At 54.6% G+C, this 20,235-nt stretch overlaps 1 protein-coding gene across 3 annotated transcripts in view; it reads left to right on the forward strand.

Moving 5' to 3' along the window:
• The window catches only part of NSMCE1 (NSE1 homolog, SMC5-SMC6 complex component), a 45,250-nt gene extending 28,817 nt beyond the window's left edge, over nucleotides 1-16,433 (forward strand). Inside the window, exons 3-8 of one of the 3 annotated variants that reach the window (XM_025371087.1) lie at nucleotides 6,585-6,706; nucleotides 7,514-7,591; nucleotides 8,623-8,769; nucleotides 14,587-14,703; nucleotides 15,586-15,706; nucleotides 16,192-16,433. In XM_025371087.1, the coding sequence (XP_025226872.1) occupies nucleotides 6,585-6,706; nucleotides 7,514-7,591; nucleotides 8,623-8,769; nucleotides 14,587-14,703; nucleotides 15,586-15,706; nucleotides 16,192-16,271 (665 nt within the window). In that variant the 3' untranslated portion in view covers nucleotides 16,272-16,433. The remainder of the gene's footprint in view (nucleotides 1-6,584; nucleotides 6,707-7,513; nucleotides 7,592-8,622; nucleotides 8,770-14,586; nucleotides 14,704-15,585; nucleotides 15,707-16,191) is intronic. The other 2 variants (XM_025371084.1, XM_025371086.1) reach the window with 2 other exon arrangements.
• Nucleotides 16,434-20,235: the final 3,802 nt, after the last annotated feature.

Below are 20,235 nucleotides of genomic sequence, written 5' to 3' on the forward strand. Positions count from 1 at the left end.
GGGCTGTCGCAGGGCAAGTTGACTCACAGTGCCTTGGGCCCTTGGAGTCTTATTTTTTGCTGTTATTTCCTCTGCCTAAAAATAACATTTTGTATTTTTAGTGCCTAGTTTAGAACAAAACTATTTGTTGGTCAGAGGTCAGGGCAGTAGACTTCCCAATTTCCTGCTGCCCAAGCGCACAGTGAATCCTAGGTTCTAGTAGCCTCTGGGAAGCAGGGACCCTGATATAGCAAGAAGAGGCTCATTGGTAACGTTCATTCCAATTTAACTTACATCATTTCTTTTGTTTTTTGAGAGATGGCCTGGCTCTGTCACCCAGGCTAGAATGCAGTGATGCGATGACAGCTCATTTCAGTCTCCAACTCCTGGGCTCAAGCTGTCCTCCTACTTCAGCCTCCCAAGTAGCTGGGACTACAGCCACATGCCACCATGCCTGGCTGAGTTTTACATTTTTTTTTGTAGAGATGAGTTCTTGATCCATTGCTCTTGATCCATTGCTCAGGCTTGTCTTGAACTCCTGGCCTCAAGTGATCCTCCTGCCTTGGCCTTCCAAAGTACTGGGATTACAGGTGTAAGCCACCACACCTGGCCTTAAAATTTAATTTTAAAAGAAAAGGAGAAAATGTGTACAGAATTAGTTCAAAAAGTAATCTCTCAAGATGACTTGAGCCAACCCTCCTTCTTAGGGGAGAAGTGTCCTGTTTTGTTCAGTGCTTGTCACTTGCCTGGAGGCCCATTTTCAACTGCCACCACTGACAGGCATTTCCTGCTAAAGGAAGAGTGGCTCTGTCCGCTCCAGGGTCTTTGCCTTTCCTTAGCTGCTCCTGCTGCCTTGCATGCTGTCTCCGAACCCCGGACCTGGCCCAGTGCTCAGGGCTGGGCTGGGGGTATGATGGATGATGTGTTGGGCTGGGTCGAGGGGATGATGGATGCTGGGCTGGCCTGGGCTGGGCTGAGGGGATGATGGATGCTGGGCTGGGCCAGGCCGGGCCGATCCGATGCCTCTCCTCTGTGAGCAGCTCCTCTTTGGGTACCACCTCTGGGGTCTTAATCAGGTGCCCAGATGCCTTCCATCCTTGCCTGTTGGCCCAGTCTCTCTCGGTGACTCTGAAGCACAGGGCAGGTGCAGGAGGGTGTAGACGAGATGACGGTGGGGTCTGATATAGAGGATGTCCTCAGGCTTGCTCTGCGGAGCCCATGTGGCTTAGTGCCTGGCAGCTTAGGATCTGGGGTCGGGCAAGCCTGGGCTCCATTTCCTTCCAAGTTACAGAAACTATGAGCAAGTTGCTAACCTCTCCAAGCCTCTTATATATACAGATGATATTAGTGATGCACCTTATGGAGTTACTGTTATTGTCATGATGAAATGAACCATGTGAATGCATAGTGCTGGCACATAATAAGGTGAATTACAGTCACACATTTGCAGGCCCCTTGATTTTAGCCTAACACGAACTACTTTACTACAGCCCTTAAGAAATCCAGACACACCCTGCCTCTTCCGAGTAGAGAAAACACAGGTGGCACTGTGTTTAGAGGTTTAGAGGCTCAACTTGCTTGATTCAACCATGGTGCTGGTTGTCCTGGCTTCGGTATCTCTTTCCCTGTAGAGGAGACATCTGTGGTAGGACCAGGGCCTCGTTCCTCTGTCCTCGTAGCTGGGCCTCCCATATCACTGACTGGAGGTTGGTGGTGTGCAGAGAACCAGCCTCTGATCCAGCCCTACCTACAGAAAACCTGATGTTTCGATATTTACTGAAGGGTGTGCCTTTTTCTTCAGTTGGTTCCGGATTCTGAAAAGGAGTGGTATTTTTTTTTTTTTTTTTTAATTTATTTATTTATTTTTTTATTATTATACTTTAAGTTCTAGGGTACATGTGCATAACGTGCAGGTTTATTACATATGTATACTTGTGCCACGTTGGTGTGCTGCACCCATCAACTCGTCAGCACCCATCAACTCGTCATTTACATCAGGTATAACTCCCAATGCAATCCCTCCCCCCTCCCCCCTCCCCCCTCCCCGTGATAGGCCCCGGTGTGTGATGTTCCCCTTCCCGAGTCCAAGTGATCTCATTGTTCAGTTCCCACCTATGAGTGAGAACATGCGGTGTTTGGTTTTCTGTTCTTGTGATAGTTTGCTAAGAATGATGGTTTCCAGCTGCATCCATGTCCCTACAAAGGACACAAACTCATCCTTTTTTATGGCTGCATAGTATTCCATGGTGTATATGTGCCACATTTTCTTAATCCAGTCTGCCACTGATGGACATTTGGGTTGATTCCAAGTCTGTGCTATTGTGAATAGTGCTGCAATAAAGTAGTGTATTATTAACTCCTAAGTCCTCAAAGTGGTATTTCTAAGACTGAAAGTAGCTGTCTCAGAATCCCATGATATGGACTTTATCCCACACTCTTTATCATGACCGTGGGCTTGTAGAATATTGAGGTCAAAAGGATCCTCAGACATGCCTTTAGCCCAGTGTATCCCTACAGATTAGCAAACTGTAGCTTCTCCACCAGGGCTCCAGGATCAGAGGAGAGAGCAGGGGCAGAGCTGTGGACATTAGCTGTCCTGAAGACCTGAGGCTGGGAAGCAGCGATCTGGTGCCACCTTAGCACTTAGTGGGCATCGTAAGGGTCTTGGGAGCAAGCAAGAGACCCCAGTTCTGAGAAAGGAATATGTCGGGGCTGGGCGTGGTGGCTCACGCCTGTAATCCCAGCACTTTGGGAGGCTGAGGTGGGCAGATCACTTGAGGTCAGGAGTTTGAGACCAGCCCGACCAACACAGTGAAATCCCATCTCTACTGAAAATACAAAAAATTAGCCAGCTGTGGTGGTGAAACACCTGTAGTCCTAGTGCCTGGGGAGGCTGAGGCAGGAGGATCACTTGAACCTGGGAGGTGGAGGTTGCAGTGAGCTGAGATTGCGCCATTGCACTCCAGCCTGGGCGACGGAGTGACACTCCATCTCAAAAAAAAAAAAAAAAAAGGAATGTGTCAAGATGTTATTGGGGGAGGGACACGTAGGATTCATTGGTGGCCAGGTGCGCAGTCGGGGACGGGCAGGAAGCATGGCACCACTGCATGGCCAGAGCAGCTGGCCCTCTATAGTGTCTAGGCTGGAGCCACCTCCAAGCTTCCTTTTGTCCCTTGCTCAGATTGCGAGAGTGTCTGGCTGGTGTGGGTTCTCTGTCTACTCCTGGCTGCCCTAATCTCTGGTCCCTTCAGCTTTCTGCTTTCTGGTTCCCTGAATATTGTACCTGGAATTATTCTCTCACCAAAACCGCAAATGTAAGAGAAAGACAATTCTAAAAAAAAAAAGAAAGAAAAAAGGCGAAGGTCTCATTAGGGAGGGACATGGCTGCTGGGCTGGCAGGCGTCACTAGCTGACTCCTGTTTCAGGGTGGCCGGACACAGCAGCTGGAGCACCGTGTGATGAGGAAGGAAGTGCTGGAGCCGTGGGAGGACAGAGCTGGGAAGTGCAGCTCATCTGGTTGGGGAAGGCCTGTACAGGAGGCTGCCAGAGGACCAGGAGGCTGGGGTCCAGCCAGGGGTGGTGGTGGAGAGGCGGGAGGGAAGAGGGTTCTGGACATGTGTGAGGCTGGAGGTGAGACCGTGTGTGGCTGTTAGAGATGAGAAGTCGGGGAGAGGCTCACACAGGGCCCCACAGAGCGAGAGGGCAGGACGGGCTGGAGCCCACACCTCTGCTGCCAGTCCCATGGCACCACACCGCCTCTGTTGCTGCCAAAAGGAGTCAGTTGAGGGGTTTGCTGAGCGTAAGAGAAGTTTCTTCTCAGGTCACAATTAAGAGGCGCTGCAAGGGCGTGGGGCCTCCATGAGAAACAGTTACAGGGTCAGCGATGGAGATCGTGGACACGACCCTGATGCAGGAAGCGTGTGGCAGGAAGGAGAGGGCGATAGCGGAGAGAATGGGAGCGCCCAGGCGGTGGCTGGTGTCTGCAGTGAGCGAGTACAGTAGGAGGAAGTGGTTGGTCAGATAAAAATACAGCAAAACATTCATGGTTTCTGAAAAATGAGGCCGGACGCCAAACCAGAGGCAGTGGGGAGAGGGGAAGGGCAGAGAGGGCTGCTGGCTGCCTCCCCCCAGTGGGGTGTCTGGAAAGTCCAGTAGATCAGAATGCCTCTCATCTGCCCACAGGGCACATTGTTCTCAGTGACACCCAGGAGGGCCTCGTTAGTGGAAAATGTGAGTTGTCACTTTCAGAGGGAGGTGGGACTTGCCCCGGTGTCACACTGGGTGGACAGTGCTCCTGTCACTCACTCTGCACTGAGCAAGGCTTTTTGGTGTCTGGGCCCCTTGTGTCTGAGCTACCCAGCACTGGCTGCCCTTGGGGGTGGAAAAGCGTGTCTGCCCAAGTCACCAGCACAGGCAGGTACGGAACAGCTTGGCTCCCACGCCAGCGAAGAGCTGCCTTGCGTGGTGTGGAAGAGGAAGACAGCACCGGGGGCAGAAGAGAACATTTCCTGGAAAAACAGGCCATCCGAGGTGGCTGCAGCAGTGGAGGGAGAGCTTTTCAGAAAGGAGGGACCCGTGAGCAGAGGCGTGGAGGCAGGAAGTCAGGCCATGCCTCTCAGTCCTGATGCCTGCTCTCCAGCCACCGAGGCCAGATGCCATTGTCTCATGTTACGATTGCACCATGTCCATGTTCCACCCACTTATTATGACTACTTTTTAATTTAAACTGCCTTTTAAAAACTTTACTTAAATGGAAGGTTAGCTCCTCGCTGAGCATGGCGCGTTAGTGTCACTGCCCTGGGCTTTGTTCTCGGCTTTTCTGGGCGCCCACAGTCTGATCCTCTGCTAGAGCTCACTGGCCTGGGTTGTCCTTGACTCTTTCACACGGCCATGTCCTCCATTTTCACCAGCGTGATCTTCTGTTTTTTTTTTTTTTTTTTTTTTTTTTAACTTTATGGATCTTGAGTTGTATGGGTAGCTTAGAAATGCCTCTGTCTATAAGAAATCAAACATAGACACACAGCGTGAGTGCGCTGTGATGACCCCCGTTTAGTCCCTTCCTGGCGATGGCCTTGGTCGTCAGTCCAGTGGGCAACCTGCTGGGCCTTTTCCTGTGGGACCGTTTCATTGGTTCTGTTTTTGTTTCACACGAAATGTATCAGATTGTCTGTTTTTTCTTGCAGTTTTTTTTTCCAAAATGATTTTCTAAGGCATGAATCTTTTGAAATTATTTATTTTAATACATAAAAACAGTGAAAACAGTACTACATACTCTTGCTTTAAAAAGTTTCGCAGCACAAGCTCATTCCTGTAATCCCAGCATTTTGGGAGGCCGAGGTGGGCGGATCACCTGAGGTCAGGAGCTCAAGACCAGCCTGGCCAACATGGTAAAACCCTATCTCTACTGAAAATACAAAAACTAGCTGAGCGTGGTGGTGGGCGCCTGTAATCCCAGCTACTCGGGAGGCTAAGGCAGGTGAATTGCTTGAACCCGGAGGTGGAGGTTGCAGTGAGCCAAGATTGCACTACTGCACTCCGGCCTGGGCGAGAGTGAGACTGTCTCAAAAGACATGACTGTCTCACAGCATGAAAGGTACACAGCGCTGGACATGTCCTTCCACTGCTTCCAGTGCTCAGAGGCTTCCTGGTGCCGCAGGAGAAAGGCCCTGCTGTCCCCGGCCACAGGCCCTGTGTGATCTGGCTCCCTTCCCCACCGCAGCCTTTCTGCCCTCCTTCCTTCCCTGGCTGATCAATGTCCATTCAGCTGAGTCCCCGGCCATACTGTGGGTGCCCCCTCCTCAGACTAATGGACCTGGATGGTGGCCCCTGGGCTGTGAACGTCCTGCTGGCAGGGCCAGGGGAGGTGGGTGACAGAGAGGTCAAAGCCCCGGCCTTGTGGTACAACTCTGGGTGAGTCAGTTCACCTCTCTGCGTCTCAGCCTCTTTCCCTGTGCCCAGAGAGCTGCTGGAGGGTGGATTCATGATGACAAAGGGTGCCCGGGACAGGGCCTCTCCATGCTGAGGGCTTGCTGCAAGCTGCCCTTCTCACCCCGGTTGTTGTTATTCTTACTGTTCCAGCCCAGGACCTAGCACAAGCCTGGCATGTAAGTGAGGATAAGTGGACACTGAATAAAAAAAGAAAGGAATAAAGCTCCACCTAAGACGTGTGGGGACGCAAAGGGACAGAGGCCTCTCGCGGGGCACTGGGGACGAGGTAGAACGGCTGAGATGGGATGTGCATGCAGCGGGAGCTTAGTGCACGCTCTGAGCACGTCATTGAGTGATACGCTGAAGGTGCTGATCCAGACTCTTATCGGGAGGCAGCGAGCAAAGACAGGAAGCCCGCGGCAGCCTCCGTGGTTGCAGATAGCATCTCCCCGGCCCTCCTGCCTCACAACGCCCTCCATCTGTTGTCTGTTTGTCTTCCAAGTACTCCAGGAAGAAAGAAGCCACGCGGCACTGGCATTCACCCAAGAGGCTGCAGCCTCCGCCCGTGTCTGGGGTTGCTGTCCCCTGTGTTGAGATGGGATGGAATGATTGAAGCAAGCTACGTTTTTTTGATGAGGCCCCCCGTCACACCCCTTTTTTGGTCTGTTTATTTCCAGGCAATGCCACTGTAGATAAGTTGGAGGACTTCATCAACAACATTAACAGTGTCTTGGAGTCCTTGTATATTGAGATAAAGAGAGGAGTCACGGAAGATGACGGGAGACCCATTTATGCGTTGGTGAGTGCCCGGCAGAGCCCTCTAGTGGCGTTTTTGAGGAGCTGGAACAGGGCCCAGGCAGCCCGTGTTTGCTTTGGTTTGATTTCTCTTTTGGACAGTTCTTTGTAAAGAAGTCACTCCTTTGTATGGAATATTAGGAATAAAGGGAGAAATGGTTTTTTACTTAGAATAAGACATAGAAGCGATGAAAAGAAACAGTGTGTAGGAGTGTCAAGGATTGCGACCCACGTGGGGTCTTCCGTGGTTTTCAGATTTACTCTCACAGGTAGGGATCAGGGTGAAACACAGGAGTGGGAAGCTGACATGCCCCATCCCTGGCTAGGAGACACCTCGGGCTGGTCAGAGGACATTTGGCTGCTCCCAGCCAGGCTCACACTCAGAAAGGAGCACTCTAGTCCAGGGTTTCCCAAACTCAGTTCCCTGGAAAAAACATTACACAGGCAAAGAACTATGGAAATGCTGGTCAGACACCGCAAAGCAGATTTCCTTGCTATCGGACTTCTCAGTGCCTTTTGCATTTGAAGCTCCATTAACATGTAGACAAATCTCCCAAATTTATCTGAGTTTGGAAAATACTGCACACCCTCTGGAGTTCTGAAACTTCTGAGGGTCCAGCATGTTGACTGAGCTAAAGAATAAAGTCTGTAGTATATGCCTGGTTACAGATCCATCCTGCGGCTCGCAGTGCCTGGATACAGGAGCTCAGTGACTGGCCAGAGACGGAGGAGGGGAGGGAGGGAGAGCCAGCGACACGTTAACCAACATGCGAAGGGCACAGCCTGACTGTTGCGCTGACTTATTTCTTAGGTGAATCTTGCTACAACTTCAATTTCCAAAATGGCTACGGATTTTGCAGAGAATGAACTGGATCTGTTTAGAAAGGCTGTAAGTAGAGTAATCCCCGTCGCCCATTGGCTGGGCTTCTTATGGGAAAGTTCTGTCTCAGTCGTTAGAAGTGGCAACGGCAGTCTTCAAGGATCACTGGGGGGCCGTGGGCCCCCACTGCTGTCTGAGAAAAGGCTTTGCAGGGAGATATCACTGTCTACCCATCTGGAATTCACAGCTGTCAGGGGCCCCCATGGCTGCCTGGGAAGGAAGTGCTGGGCCAGGTGTGAGCCCCAGCTGGATGGGCAAGAGCAGGGCCTCCCTGGGAGTAACAGGCGTTCCTACCTGGCTGCTGTAAGTGCCATCTGGGAAAGGCAGCAGCAGCAGCAGCATCACCTGGGAGCTTGTTAGAAAGGCCCAGTCCCAGTCCCTACCCTAGACTGCTGAGTCCGAATCTGCATTTTTGCCAGGTGCCCACTGAATCATTTGCATGTGCACATTTGAGCGGCATTGCTCTACCAGGCTTCAGAGCTACTTGCTCGGCCCTCTGGTCAAACATATGGCTAAGAGTGGTTCTCAGGCCTACATACCTGCAGAGGTGAGAAAGAATTCAGACATTTCAGCCCCACTTGCGATCTGTCGAATCCGAATCTCTGAGAACCAGGTGTTGGAATCATTCCTTTGAGGTCTTCTCCTGGGGTTTATTAGCTGCCAGGGTTGAGGAGCAGGTGCTGAGCTGAGCACACATCTGCGTGTGCAGGAACCTGTCTTCTCCAGAGGTTCCTGCTTGCCATGTCTGTCTCTCGCTGCCTCTGAGGCCAGCCGTGAGGCAAGGTGACCCTTATTGATTTGGGGACATTAAGATGATTGATTTGGGAGGATGTTATCGAAGTGACCTCTGAGTCAAAAGAACTGAGCACAGTCCTGACTCTTGATGCATATTACATTGTTTTCCCCGAATACCATGCCAGTGTGCAGTTCTGCCTGTGATCTGAGTGGTCTTACTGCACCCCTGCCAGACTTAGTATTACCATTTAAAAGTTATTTTTGCCATTTTAATAGAGAAGCATGGTACCTGCTCTTTCTTCCAGCTGGAACTAATTATTGACTCAGAAACTGGCTTTGCGTCTTCCACAAACATTTTGAACCTGGTTGATCAACTTAAAGGCAAGAAGATGAGGAAGAAGGAAGCGGAGCAGGTGCTGCAGAAGTTTGTCCAAAACAAGTGGCTAATTGAGGTACTGTCTCATGGTTTTCCAGTCCGGCTCACTCTTTCGAGTGAATAGCAGTTTTGTCTCCAAAATCGTATTTCTAGCCAACTGATGTCTGTGGAGCCCAGCCTTCTCAGATCCCTTATCTGCTTTCACGCATTCCAGCAGTGACCCCGTGGGGAGGATCTGGGCCTCACCTCTCCTGCCTCCCACTCCCTGTTCACCCACATGATGTGTTGAGGATGCCACAGCCAGAATGGCAGAGCCAGGAGCTGCACCCGGGATTTGGGCCCCGGGACCAAGCCTCTAGCCCACAGACTGCAAGGCAGGGCAGTTCCGTGGCTGAGAGTGTAGCTGTGATGTCTAACCCGGGTCTGAACCCTGAGCCAGGTGACCTCAGGTTCCCTGTAAAAGGGAAGTTGTCATTTCCCCTTTGGGGCTGGGTATGTCAGGAGCAGGAATGGGACCTCACAGTAACGTGCTCCGTGCTGCGATGGCTGGCTCATGGGGGAGGCAGCAGAGGAATTGGCGACGTTACCACTGTTGTTTTTGTCAGCAGTGAGTTCCTCAGGGTCAGTGCTTAGAAGAGGCACAGACAAGCTTTAGGAAAGGAGCTGTGACGTCTGGGACAGGCCACACTGCAGCTCCAGTTTCTAGCTGCTGCCCCGCCCCCACGTCTAGTCCTGCTGAATGGAGCAGAACAAATGTTTCAGTTCTTTTTCCACAAAAGGCACCCCTGTTTTCAACAGCGTAGTGTTTGCTGAGTTGACCATAGCTGTGCCCTCCCAGGTGCTCGTGCCCGTGTGTGTTGAGGACGCGCTCACGTCGGGTTCCTGCTTCCTCACTTGGTGGTCGGACTTGTGGCCAGAGGCTGCTGCTTGTGGCTGCAGCGATTCTCCACTTCCTTTTCAGGAAGGCTTGCCTCCGGATTGGGGAAGTCTGTGTTCTGAGTTACTAATTTCTGTGTAGGGTGGGCCTGTACCAGGAACCTGACCCAAATTCAGTTCCTGGGGTACCTGATGGGAAGAAAGGGTGGAGAGGTCACGGGGTGAGGGCAGAGGTCACAGGGGTGAGGTCAGGGCTGGGAGCTCCTGGTGAGTGCAGGATCTGCTGGGCACATTCCCGTATGTCCTGTCTCGGAGGCTGCCTGCTGTCCTGCAGTGGCTCCATAGCTTAGTTTTTAGCTGACAGCTCAGGGGTCTGGATGACATCGGACACCCTGAGAGTGGCAGGGCCGAGTTCAGGCCCCAGTTTGGGGACTGCAGCTCCCATCAATGGCTTTGTCACAGTTTTTCTTGCCCTCCGGGCTGTATTTGGTACTAGAGAATGTTCTAAGGTCTGCTGAGGTTATAACTGACCATTCTCGCTTGTGCTGCAGCCCCTCGTAGGGCCAAGTTTTTTTTTTTTTTTTTTGAGATGGAGTTTCGCTCTTGTTGCCCAGGCTGGAGTGCAGTGGTACAATCTCGGCTCACTGCAGCCTCCACCTCCTGCTTCAAGTGATTTTCCTGCCTCAGCCTCCCAAATAGCTGGGATTACAAGCATGTGCCACCATGCCTGGCTAATTTTTGTATTTTTAATAGAGACGGGGTTTCTCCATATTGACAAGGCTAGTCTCGAACTCCTGACCTCAGGTGATCTGCCTATCTCGGCCTCCCAAAGTGCTGGGATTACAGGTGTGAGCCACTGTGCCCAGCCATGGGCCAAGTTTCTTAAGGGCAGGGGTTATGACCTCTTCATGGCTGATTCCCATTGCAGAATCTAGTGCCTGGCACCTCAGGCGCTCAATAAATGCTTGCTGATTGGATGACTGAACGGGTAGATGAGGTTACAGAGGAACAGAGTTTAAAACTTACAAAAAATGTTACAGGAAATACCTGTTCATTATAGGAGAATTAGAACATGTCAAGATGCATAAAGAAACCCACTGAAGTCACCTGTTATCCCAGCCCCTAGAGCCAAGTGCCCCAACATTCCATTTCACAACACTTTGCAGCCTGCTTTGCACCCAAGAGCATGCGTGCCTAGCACACGCCACCACCATTGTGCATGGCTTGCAGGGCGTGCCCCCAGCTTTATGATTTGACTTGCCCTTTGTCTGCCCTTGGTGTCTGGAGAGGGCTGTGGTGGATAGGAGAGGCACCGCCCTGGAGTCTGTGGGGGTGAGCTGTGGCTGTAGGCGCTTGTACTCTGTGCCTTTCTCAGTTCGGTGGCAGTGCTGGCACCGCCTTCTGCAGGGCGCCTCTGAGCTCGAGGGAGGGTGGACAGAGGATCCGGGAGCTGCCACCTGCAGGAGCGCTGCAGAAGTAGTAGGGGGCCCTTCGCACTGGTGCTGGGCAGTCGCCCTGGAGAGGCTTCTTATTGACTGCCTGGCCTGCTGGAGCCCTGAGGAGGACGAAGGAACAAAGCTCATGTGGCCAGGGCTGCGTAGTGAGACTCCTCCAGGTTCCTCTGCCGCCTGTGGCAAGCAGCTTCTTGTTGCAGAGACTGTTTCCTCATCTGCAGGATGGAGACACTGCCAGCTCCAGGTGTCTGTGAGGGTCCAGTGCTCTCTGACCTACATGGCCTGGTAAGGGTTGCCCTGAGGTCTGCGGCACTCTGGAGGAACCGCTGAGAACAGGGGTGGGGTGCTCATGTACCCAGGACAGGTCTTCCTAGGGCAGCACCTCGATCAGAGAGACCACACGTCAGCGTCTGATCCTTGGCTTCTCAGACACAGGGCTTCCCACAGAAACAGCCAGGGGTCCACTGCCAAGGCCCTTCCAGGTGGGCATATCACCCCAAGGACATGTCACTCCTAGACAGCCAGTCCTGTGCGAGACTGGCTCAGCATGGAGGTGCTGAGGCAGCTGCCGGTCCAGGAGAAGGCCCAGGGGTGGTGGGTGGTTGGGGTCAGCAGAGAGGCCTCTGAGAGCAAGCGCGGCTCATGGGAGCTGGACATCTGCTGATGGATGCACCTCCATACACTCCAGGACTGCTCCCTACAAGAGGTCCTGACTTCCAAGTGTCGTGGCGAGGTGCCTGGGAGATTGCCTGGGCTCTCGTCTTCTCTGAGGGCTAGGGCACCCCTCCTACCCCTCCCCTGATGGGCCCGCAGAGGACTGAGTGGGTCATGAATGGTGAGCCTTGGGTGCAGTTTCAGGTGCATAGTAGGTGTTCAGTAAATGCAGCTTGGCTGGGCACAGTGGCTCACACCTGTAATTGTAGCACTTTGGGAGGCTGAGGCAGGTAGATCACTTGAAGTCAGGAGTTTGAGACCAGCCTGGCCGACATGGTGAAACCCTGTCTCTACTTAAAATATAAAAAATTAGCTGGGTGTGGTGGCGGGCACCTGTAATCCCAGCTACTCGGGAGGCTGAGGCAGTAGAATCACTTGAACCCTGGAGGCAAAGGTTGCGGTGAGCTGAGATTGTGCCATTACACTCCAGCCTGGGCAACAAGAGTGAAACTGTCTCAAAAATAAGCAAGTTAAAAAATAAATAAATAAATAAATAAATGCACCTCCTGCCTCAGTCTGAGCTTGGACTTGCTCACAGTGTGAGGCACTCCTCTGGGATCAGTGCAAGGTCTACTTCATCTCCTGTGGGCCTGCCAAGTGCTGGGCCCCACAGCAGGTGCTGCAGACACTGGAGTGAGCGAAACCAGAGCTGGTGGCCACTCCTACGGGGCCATGGTCTAGAGGGAGAGCCCAAGAGCAGTGAGACGGTCATCTCACTGCAGTCCAGGTACAGATGGAAAGGAAACATGGCTTTATGACAGCTGTCCCAGAGGAACTGGCCCTCAGCTGCTGAGTAAGTGACACTCAAGCTGAAGGCTGTGTGGGAGTTGCCTGGAGCCTGGGGTGGGAGGATCATCAGCCCAGCAATGGCCCTGTGGCCAGTGAGTGTGCTCAAGAAGCTAAGGCCAGGGCCATCTGAGCACAAAGATTGCTGGGGAGAGCAGATGAGGGCAACCCGGGAGATACATGCATTAGGGGCTTGGCTCTTGGACCTAAGGGTGGTGGGAAGCCCTCGGGCGGGGGTGAGGTGGGAGTGACAGGGCCAGGCTTGTTTTGTAGCAAGCGCATTGCTGGAGGAGAGTGGGCTCAGAGAGCTGCAGGAACAGGGGAGGGTGGAAGAGGGTGGAGGCTGGGGAGGTGGGGTGCTGTGATGGATCTGGAGGAGGGTCGAAGGCAGCAGTGACCGGGGATGTGAGGTGCCGTGATGGATCTGGAGGGGAGGGTGGAAGTGGGTGGTAGCCAGGGAGGTGGGGTGCCGTGATGGATTTGGGAGTTTTGGGGAAGGTAACAGCCATGGGACCGAGGACTGAGGACGGCCTGAGGGCTGGTCACATCCTCCCATTGCCCACAGCACTTGGAGAACACAAAGCCCCTGTGCACCAACAGCCGCGGTGCAGGGCATAAGCACCTGGTACCCTGGCCTCCCTCCACTGCTCCCGCAGCGGCTGTCCCTGCCCCAACCCCATGCCTCTACCCTGCCTCCCTTCCTGTGCTCACCCAGCCCCTCTACTGGTGTTCCAGAGTGAATGCACTGCAAGCGCAGGTTATGCAAGCACACCCCCTCCACACTGCACTCTGGGGATGGAGGCAGGAATGGGGTGGGGGGGCTCTACCTGTCAGAAACAGGAGTGGGCCGGGTACGGTGGCTCATGCCTGCAATCCCAGCACTTTGAAAGACCAACGTGGGTGGATCACCTGAGGTCGGGAGTTCAAGACCAGCCTGGCCAACATGGCAAAACCCCATCTCTACTAAAAATACAAAATTAGCTGGTGGTGGCACACACCTGTAATCCCAGCTACTCTGGAGGCTGAGGCAGAAGAATTGCTTGAACCCAGAACACGGAAGTTGCACTGAGCCAAGATCATGCCATTGCACTCCACCCTGGGCAACAAGAGCAAAACTCCATCTAAAAAAAAAAACCCAAAAACCAAAAAACAAAAATGGGAGTGACAGCTCTTGCTTGTAAAAATTAGAAAATAACAGGAAAGGCAGCTGAGCACTCGAGTGACTCGCAGGCTTCAGTGACGCCATCTCCTGGCGCTGTTCACGTCCGATGCATGAGCTGACTGTGGAGAAACTGGAATCAGCCTGCATGGGTCCGTGTCCTGGGTCCGTGTCATTTGCCTCCCTTGGGTCTCCCTCAGTGCTGCCTCTCTCCTGTGACCTGGCAGGAGGGTCAGCGTGGGGAGCTGTGTTATTCATGTGCTTCCTGGTTCTCCCAGGGTGTTCAGGATGCATGATGGGTGACCGCACCCTGGCATGGGAACCAGGAGGCCTGACTTCCGTTGGAGGCTCCACTGCCCATGGTGTGATGGGGCCCGTCTGCCCTCTCCAGACTCCTTCCAGCTCCGTCTGTAAAGTGATGTGGCCGGAAATGATCTCTGAGGGTCCCTACTGCAGTTGGAGGCAGAAGTGCTGGGAGGCACCGGGGATGCTGCTTTTTGGGAGTGGGATGGGTGGCGGATGGAAGCAGTGGGTGCTCGGGTTTGTGCCCTGGGGAGACTGACCCCTTGTGGGCCTCAGCGTCCTCATCTGCAGGAGGGCTGTGACTGCCTTGCTCGGGGCTGCTGTGCAGACAGAGCAGTCACGTCTGAAGGCACAACAGGTGCTGAGAAAGGGGGGGTGTCGGGGAGCTGTGCCTCCATGCCTTTTGGGCCTTTGCCTCAGTTTCCCTTGCTGAGGCTCTGCTAGGGGGACGTGGCTGATGCCCGTTGTCTAGGGTTGGTGCAAAGGTGCCTAGACCCTTGTGTCTTCCTGAGCACTGGGCTGTGGGATCACAGAGGGAACAGAGGTAGTGAATGGGGAGAGGGCCTGGCTGAGGGTGGCCACCTCCTGTGTGTCCCTGCAGAAGGAAGGGGAGTTCACCCTGCATGGCCGGGCCATCCTGGAAATGGAGCAATACATCCGGGAGACGTACCCCGACGCAGTGAAGATCTGTAATATCTGTCACAGCCTCCTCATCCAGGTACCCGCCGGGCAGGGCGTGGGAGCTCATTGCTGGGCCCTCAGCTCCTGGGGCTCTGCACAGGTACTTCCCGAATCCTGGCTCTGGACCCAGCCCTCCTGCACTGCCGGCGCCTCCTCCCACAAGAGCTCCTGGAGGCCATCTCCCAGGACGTGTCAGAGGACGCCTCCCCATGGTGGCCTGCAGGGACCCACTGCCTCTCTCCTCCCTGGTTCTGCTGCTGGGGTCCAAGGGCTCTCGCTTACTTTATTTTTCTCAGGAAGGTTGAGTGTTCTGTGCAACCTGCATTATCTTGGCAGTTTTGTGGCAGAGTATTTGGCAGAGTGTCTCTATCACTTGCTGCTTTCCGGAGTGGTCTCCTCCAGTTTGCAGGGCTTTGCAGCCACTGAACCAGCGTGGACACTGATGTGTCTTTCAGTTTCTGTCGTTTTGCAGCTGTAGCTGTTTGTAATTGCAATTGCTCTCATGGGCCTCGTACACCTGTATCCTTGGGCACATGGTGATTATTTCCTTGGGCGGGGTTTCTGGGACAAAGTGCAATTTTTTTTTGAAAGCTTTTGATCCACATCAGCAAATAAGCTTCTGAAAAGCTGTGGCTGTCCACACGCCACCTGCAGGATCTGAGTGCGGGAGCTTGCCAGCCCTCGGCTTCTGTCACTGCGTTCATGTGTTCAGAATTGTTTAGTAAAACCCACTGCAACAAACAAGCAAACAAACAAAAGACTCCCCTGCACTAAGGCGTTTGGGATTTTCAGTATTAATCTGGGGACTGGAAGATAACCCGATGCCACCAGCTGCCCATTTTCCTTGTGGCTTCCCCGGAGGTTTGCAGAACACAGAGGTGTGCACCAGCTCTGCCATCATTGGCCTTTCTTGTTTCAGGGTCAAAGCTGCGAAACCTGTGGGATCAGGATGCACTTACCCTGCGTGGCCAAGTACTTCCAGTCAAACGCCGAACCGCGCTGCCCCCACTGCAACGACTACTGGCCCCACGAGATCCCAGGTGCGTGGGCCCTGAGGTGCTCATGGGAAGGGCTGGGCCAGCAGGATGCAGGGCCTGGTGCTGGGGAAGCCCTTGGAGGCAGGGCCCTGAAAGGCTCCAGGGTGTGTGGGGGTCCGCATTAGCACCCTGAATCCTAGAAGCAGCCACCGCAGGAAGTAAAGGCTGAGCTGCGTGCACCGTTCCAGAGGACTTTCTAGAACCCAGCAGAAATTCCAACACTTATGAGCATTTTGCCTAGACAAGGCTCCCCCTCTGGCAGCCCTCTCAGGAGGGGGATGTGACAGCCATGTCCACAGCTCCCTCAGTTTGTTCCTCTCTGAATTGGGGCTAACTCTGCCTCACGGGCTGGGGAGGGTTGGCAGTGAAGAATGGTGTAGACCTAGGACAGAGTCCTTGGCACAGGAGACGTAGCTGCTGGCTCGAGCTGGTGCTCCTGTGCTGCCAGCCCCTCCGTTCACTGTCTTTCCTGCCTTTTCTGTCTACAGAAGTCTTCGACCCTGAGAAGGAGAGGGAGTCTGGTATCTCAAAATCGAACAAAAAGTCCCTGCGGTCCAGGCAGCATTAGCCGTCGTGCTCTGCTGAGGGACTGGCTGCCTTGGGTGGCCTGATCGCCGCAGCCCTTCTTGGAAGAGAGGCGTCCGTGTTTCAGGTTCCATGCGAGTCACCTCTTTCTTCTTAATGTGGACTGTCCACAGCTTTAGAATAAACTGTCCTGGAAGTTGCTGCAGCCCCTCTCTGTGTTCTCGAGCCTGTGTGTGAGGCTCTGTGTCGTGACCTTGCCTTCTTTCCTGGAGTTCGGTCATCACTCAGAACCCCTGGGTTTGGGCTCCAGCAGGTGAAACCGGCAGAGCCCCCAGCAACAGCTCAGGACAGCTCACTGTCCTTGCTCAGGGCAGCCTTGCCTCCAGTCCCAGCTGTGACCAGCTGTCCCAGCAGGATTGGGCTGGCCCACACCTGGATGTGTGAACCTTGGCCTCCCCAACTCCCCAGTCTGGACTCTCCCCTGGCCCAAGGTGCCACTGGCCTGAATGGGCTGAGGCTGGGCATTTGGGCGGGACACGTGCTCTCCCTCCCTGGACCCTCTGCTCCCTGTGGGTGCCCGGCAGCCCTGCCATCCAGCAGCCCCAGCGGGGACCGGGAGTCAGCCTCAATGCTTCCTCTCCCTGACCCTTCTGCATCCCACGGTCACCAGATCCTGTCCAGCCCAGCTGCCAGTAGCCCTCCGGCCCTGCTGCTGCTGCCTCAGGCTGAGCGCCAGCCCCGGCCCACACCCTGCCTCCATGCTCCCTGTGGAAGACCCCTGGACGCCCCCACTGCTGCAGCAGGGCTGTGGCCCGTGGTGAGGCCCCTGCTCGTCCGTCACCGCCTCCCCCACCCACTGCTCAGGGTGCAGTGCTTCCTTCGTCAGCTCGGGAGCCTCTGCACAGAGCGCCCTGGGCCTGCGCACCCTCCCCTCTGGTGTCCGGCTTTGTTTCCTGGCTAGCACCCAGTCGCCCTTTGGCACTGGTCAGCCCCTCGCTCCCTGCGCTTCCTCCCTCCTCACACTTGTTAAGTCCCCATCTTCATGCGTCTCTTGAACCCCAGCATCAGTCAGGATGCTTCAGTCATGACAGAAAAGCCAACTCAGACTGGCTGAAACAAGGAAGGACTTGGCCACAGGGGACTTGAGAGGCCTGGTCTAGGGGCTCCAGCGAGGTCACCACACAGCCATATTTCTGTGTCTACTGCGCGTTCACTGGGCTGGCTGCATGCTTGGGGCCTACGAGGTGGTTTCCCAGAAATCCAGCTTTCTTCATGGTAGCAAAATAGCTGCCACGCTCTGGGCCTCACACATCATGCCCGGGATCGGGAGGAAGAGGGCGGCTCTCACTTGGTGGCTCCCACACCCTTGCAAGCATCCTCATGGCCCATAGCTCCCATGTGGACACCTGCGAGGTGGGGACAGGATGATCCGACTGGCATTGGAAAATCACACCCACCCCGAAGACAGGGGTGGGGCCGTCCCTCTCAGGCCACGTCGCTGAGGGAGCAGGGACCTTTCCCTAAGCAAATTGAAGGTGTGATTGCATCTTCAATAGCCTCAGAGGCAGCAGGGAGTGAACCTGGACACTGAATTGGTGGCTCGCCTCCCCGGCTGCAGGCAGGAACATCCCCCTTTGTTCACCTCCATAAACCCAGGGTAGAGCAGGTATCCGAGGCTCAGTGAACCAATGACCCCTGCTGGTGGGAGGCTCACCCTCCCAGAACCAAGTCTGGGCTCCTGAGCCCTCAAGCCCACCTTCCCATCAGTGAGGCAGCCGGGGACCCAGCCCAGCCCTTCATCAGTGGGCACAGACACGCCCATTGGTAAGCCCAGTGTGTTCAGCCAGTGCCAGCCCCAGCTGGCCTCACCAGAACAGGGGTTTTTTGGAAACGTATGAGGTGGCTTGCAGAAAGGACAGGAAGGCAAGACCAGTCTAGAATGGCAGACCTTGGAATAAGGGTCATGGATGTCAAGACAATTCTGTGACAGTGGGTGCTGCTGCCACAGGGGGTCAGCTCCAGCCTGTCTACGCTCCTCCCGACGTGCCCTCAAGATGCCAGTCCAGGGAGGAGCTGTACAGACCTTCCAGGACCGCGTCCCTGGGGCAGAGATCATTCTCCAGAGTGCAATCAGTGTGCCGTTCTGGAAGAAGGGAAGATGGACGCCAGGAGGCAAAAAGCCAACCAGCAAATACCACCTTCAGGAGGGGCCAGGGCAGCTCATGACTGACCCAGTTGTCCCGTGGTTCTGGTCGTTCATTCTCTGTGCTCGAGTCAGTCCTGGCTGGGGACTCCGGAAGCCTCTGGGCACTTCACCACTGGGGACACCGGCCCCCCTGGTGCTCGTCTCTCCTGCCTCCAGCACCTCCATGATGACACTGATGTGAACATCCCACAACACACTGGCACTCACCCAAAACCCTCGTGAGGAGTTCCAGACACTGGCCTGGCATTCAAAGCCTTTATTACCCCGCCAGCCTTCTCTTTCACTGCCACGCTCCCCCGCCGGTGCCCCGACCTTATCACTCAGGAATTACAGACTGGCCTGCTTCCCAGGGTCCCCTTGTAGGCCCTTGTCTGCACAGCAGCTGCAGACCTGTCCCTCCCAGGCTGAGCCCCCCAGTGCCTTCCCCTGCTGGTCCCCCAGGCCCCATGGCCTTGATATCCCCCTTCCTACCATCCCCCCTCTCTGCCCCAGCCGCCCTGACTCCTACCTCCCCTGTCCCCAGACTGGGGCTTTCCTGTCTCAGGGCTGCTGTACCTGCTGTCACGAGCTGGGCCTCAAGTCTCATGGCCAATTCTGGATTCCTAGTCAAACTCTTGCTCTTCAAATGTCAACTATCAAAAAACTGGCCCCACCAGTCCATCCCTGGCTGCCATTTTCCACCCTGTCACCCTGCTCTGTTGCTTTCATGGCACTAATCATGGCGTGACACTGTCTTCTTGTATTCCCATGTCCTTATTGCACCCCCCCCGCACCCCAGCCTGACGCCATTATGTTAAAATACCATGAGGGCAGGGGCCTCATCTGGTCAGTGACAGGCCTGCTAGCTGTGTCCTGTGTCTGTGATGGCAGTATCAGTGTCCTGACTGCTGTGGCCACATCTCAGGCAGGGGCTCGTGCACGTGCCTCTCCTTGGTCTGTGACCAACTGTTCGGCGCTTGGCTTCCAAGCTGGCTTCAGAGTCCACCTTCCTCAGAGGGCTGAAGTCACCCTCAGACTGGGATTCCTAGGAACGCTGGAACCTCACCCACAGGGCAGGGCCATTTCCCCTTTTCCCGTTCCTCATCTGACAAGGGACATTTGCTGGAAGCCTCCTGGCCAGGATACCATACGTTAATGAACATGGCCTCCCATGCCCAGCTGTCTGTCACACTACGCTACAGATGGGCCATGGGGCCTGCCAGCTGGAGCGGATGGAGCGGATGGAGCGGCTGGGCCACTGGGAGCTGAGGCCACAACCCGCCTGTCCTTCCGCTGTGAGTTACACATGCGGGCCGGGAGCCACCGCTCCTCACTAATGGTGAACCTAGTCATGGGGCGTCCCTGTTTTATGCCTCCCTACTTTCAGGGGTGTTGACATCTGGTGTAAATTCTTCCTATGAAAGATTAGGTAATTGACTATTAACAATGGCAGGGAATAAACAATGTCCTTGCAAGCAGCTGCCCACGGAGCCAAGTGGACTCCACTTCCAGATAGCTGCTGTGTGTCTCACTCCCTGGCACACCCACGGCCCCTCAGCAGCCCACTCCCAGGATGAGTAAGTACCACGGCCTCTCCCTGCCAACAGCCAGCTTTTGAGAATGCAGATGCTGCTGGTGTCTGCTCAAAGGCCGAGAACCCCAGGACCTACCCAATAAAGGTCAAATTCCTTGGCCTGGGTACAGAGGGCATCAGGAACTAGAGTCCCAGCTGCCCGTGGCCACCTTCCCATCCCCCTTCTAGTTACCCCAGGGTAGCTACCCCCTGGCCAACCAGAGGCGGCTTGATTTTTAGCTAGAAGCC

Source organism: Theropithecus gelada, chromosome 20 (genome assembly GCF_003255815.1).
Source record: "Theropithecus gelada isolate Dixy chromosome 20, Tgel_1.0, whole genome shotgun sequence".
NCBI classification, from domain to species: Eukaryota; Metazoa; Chordata; class Mammalia; order Primates; family Cercopithecidae; genus Theropithecus; species Theropithecus gelada.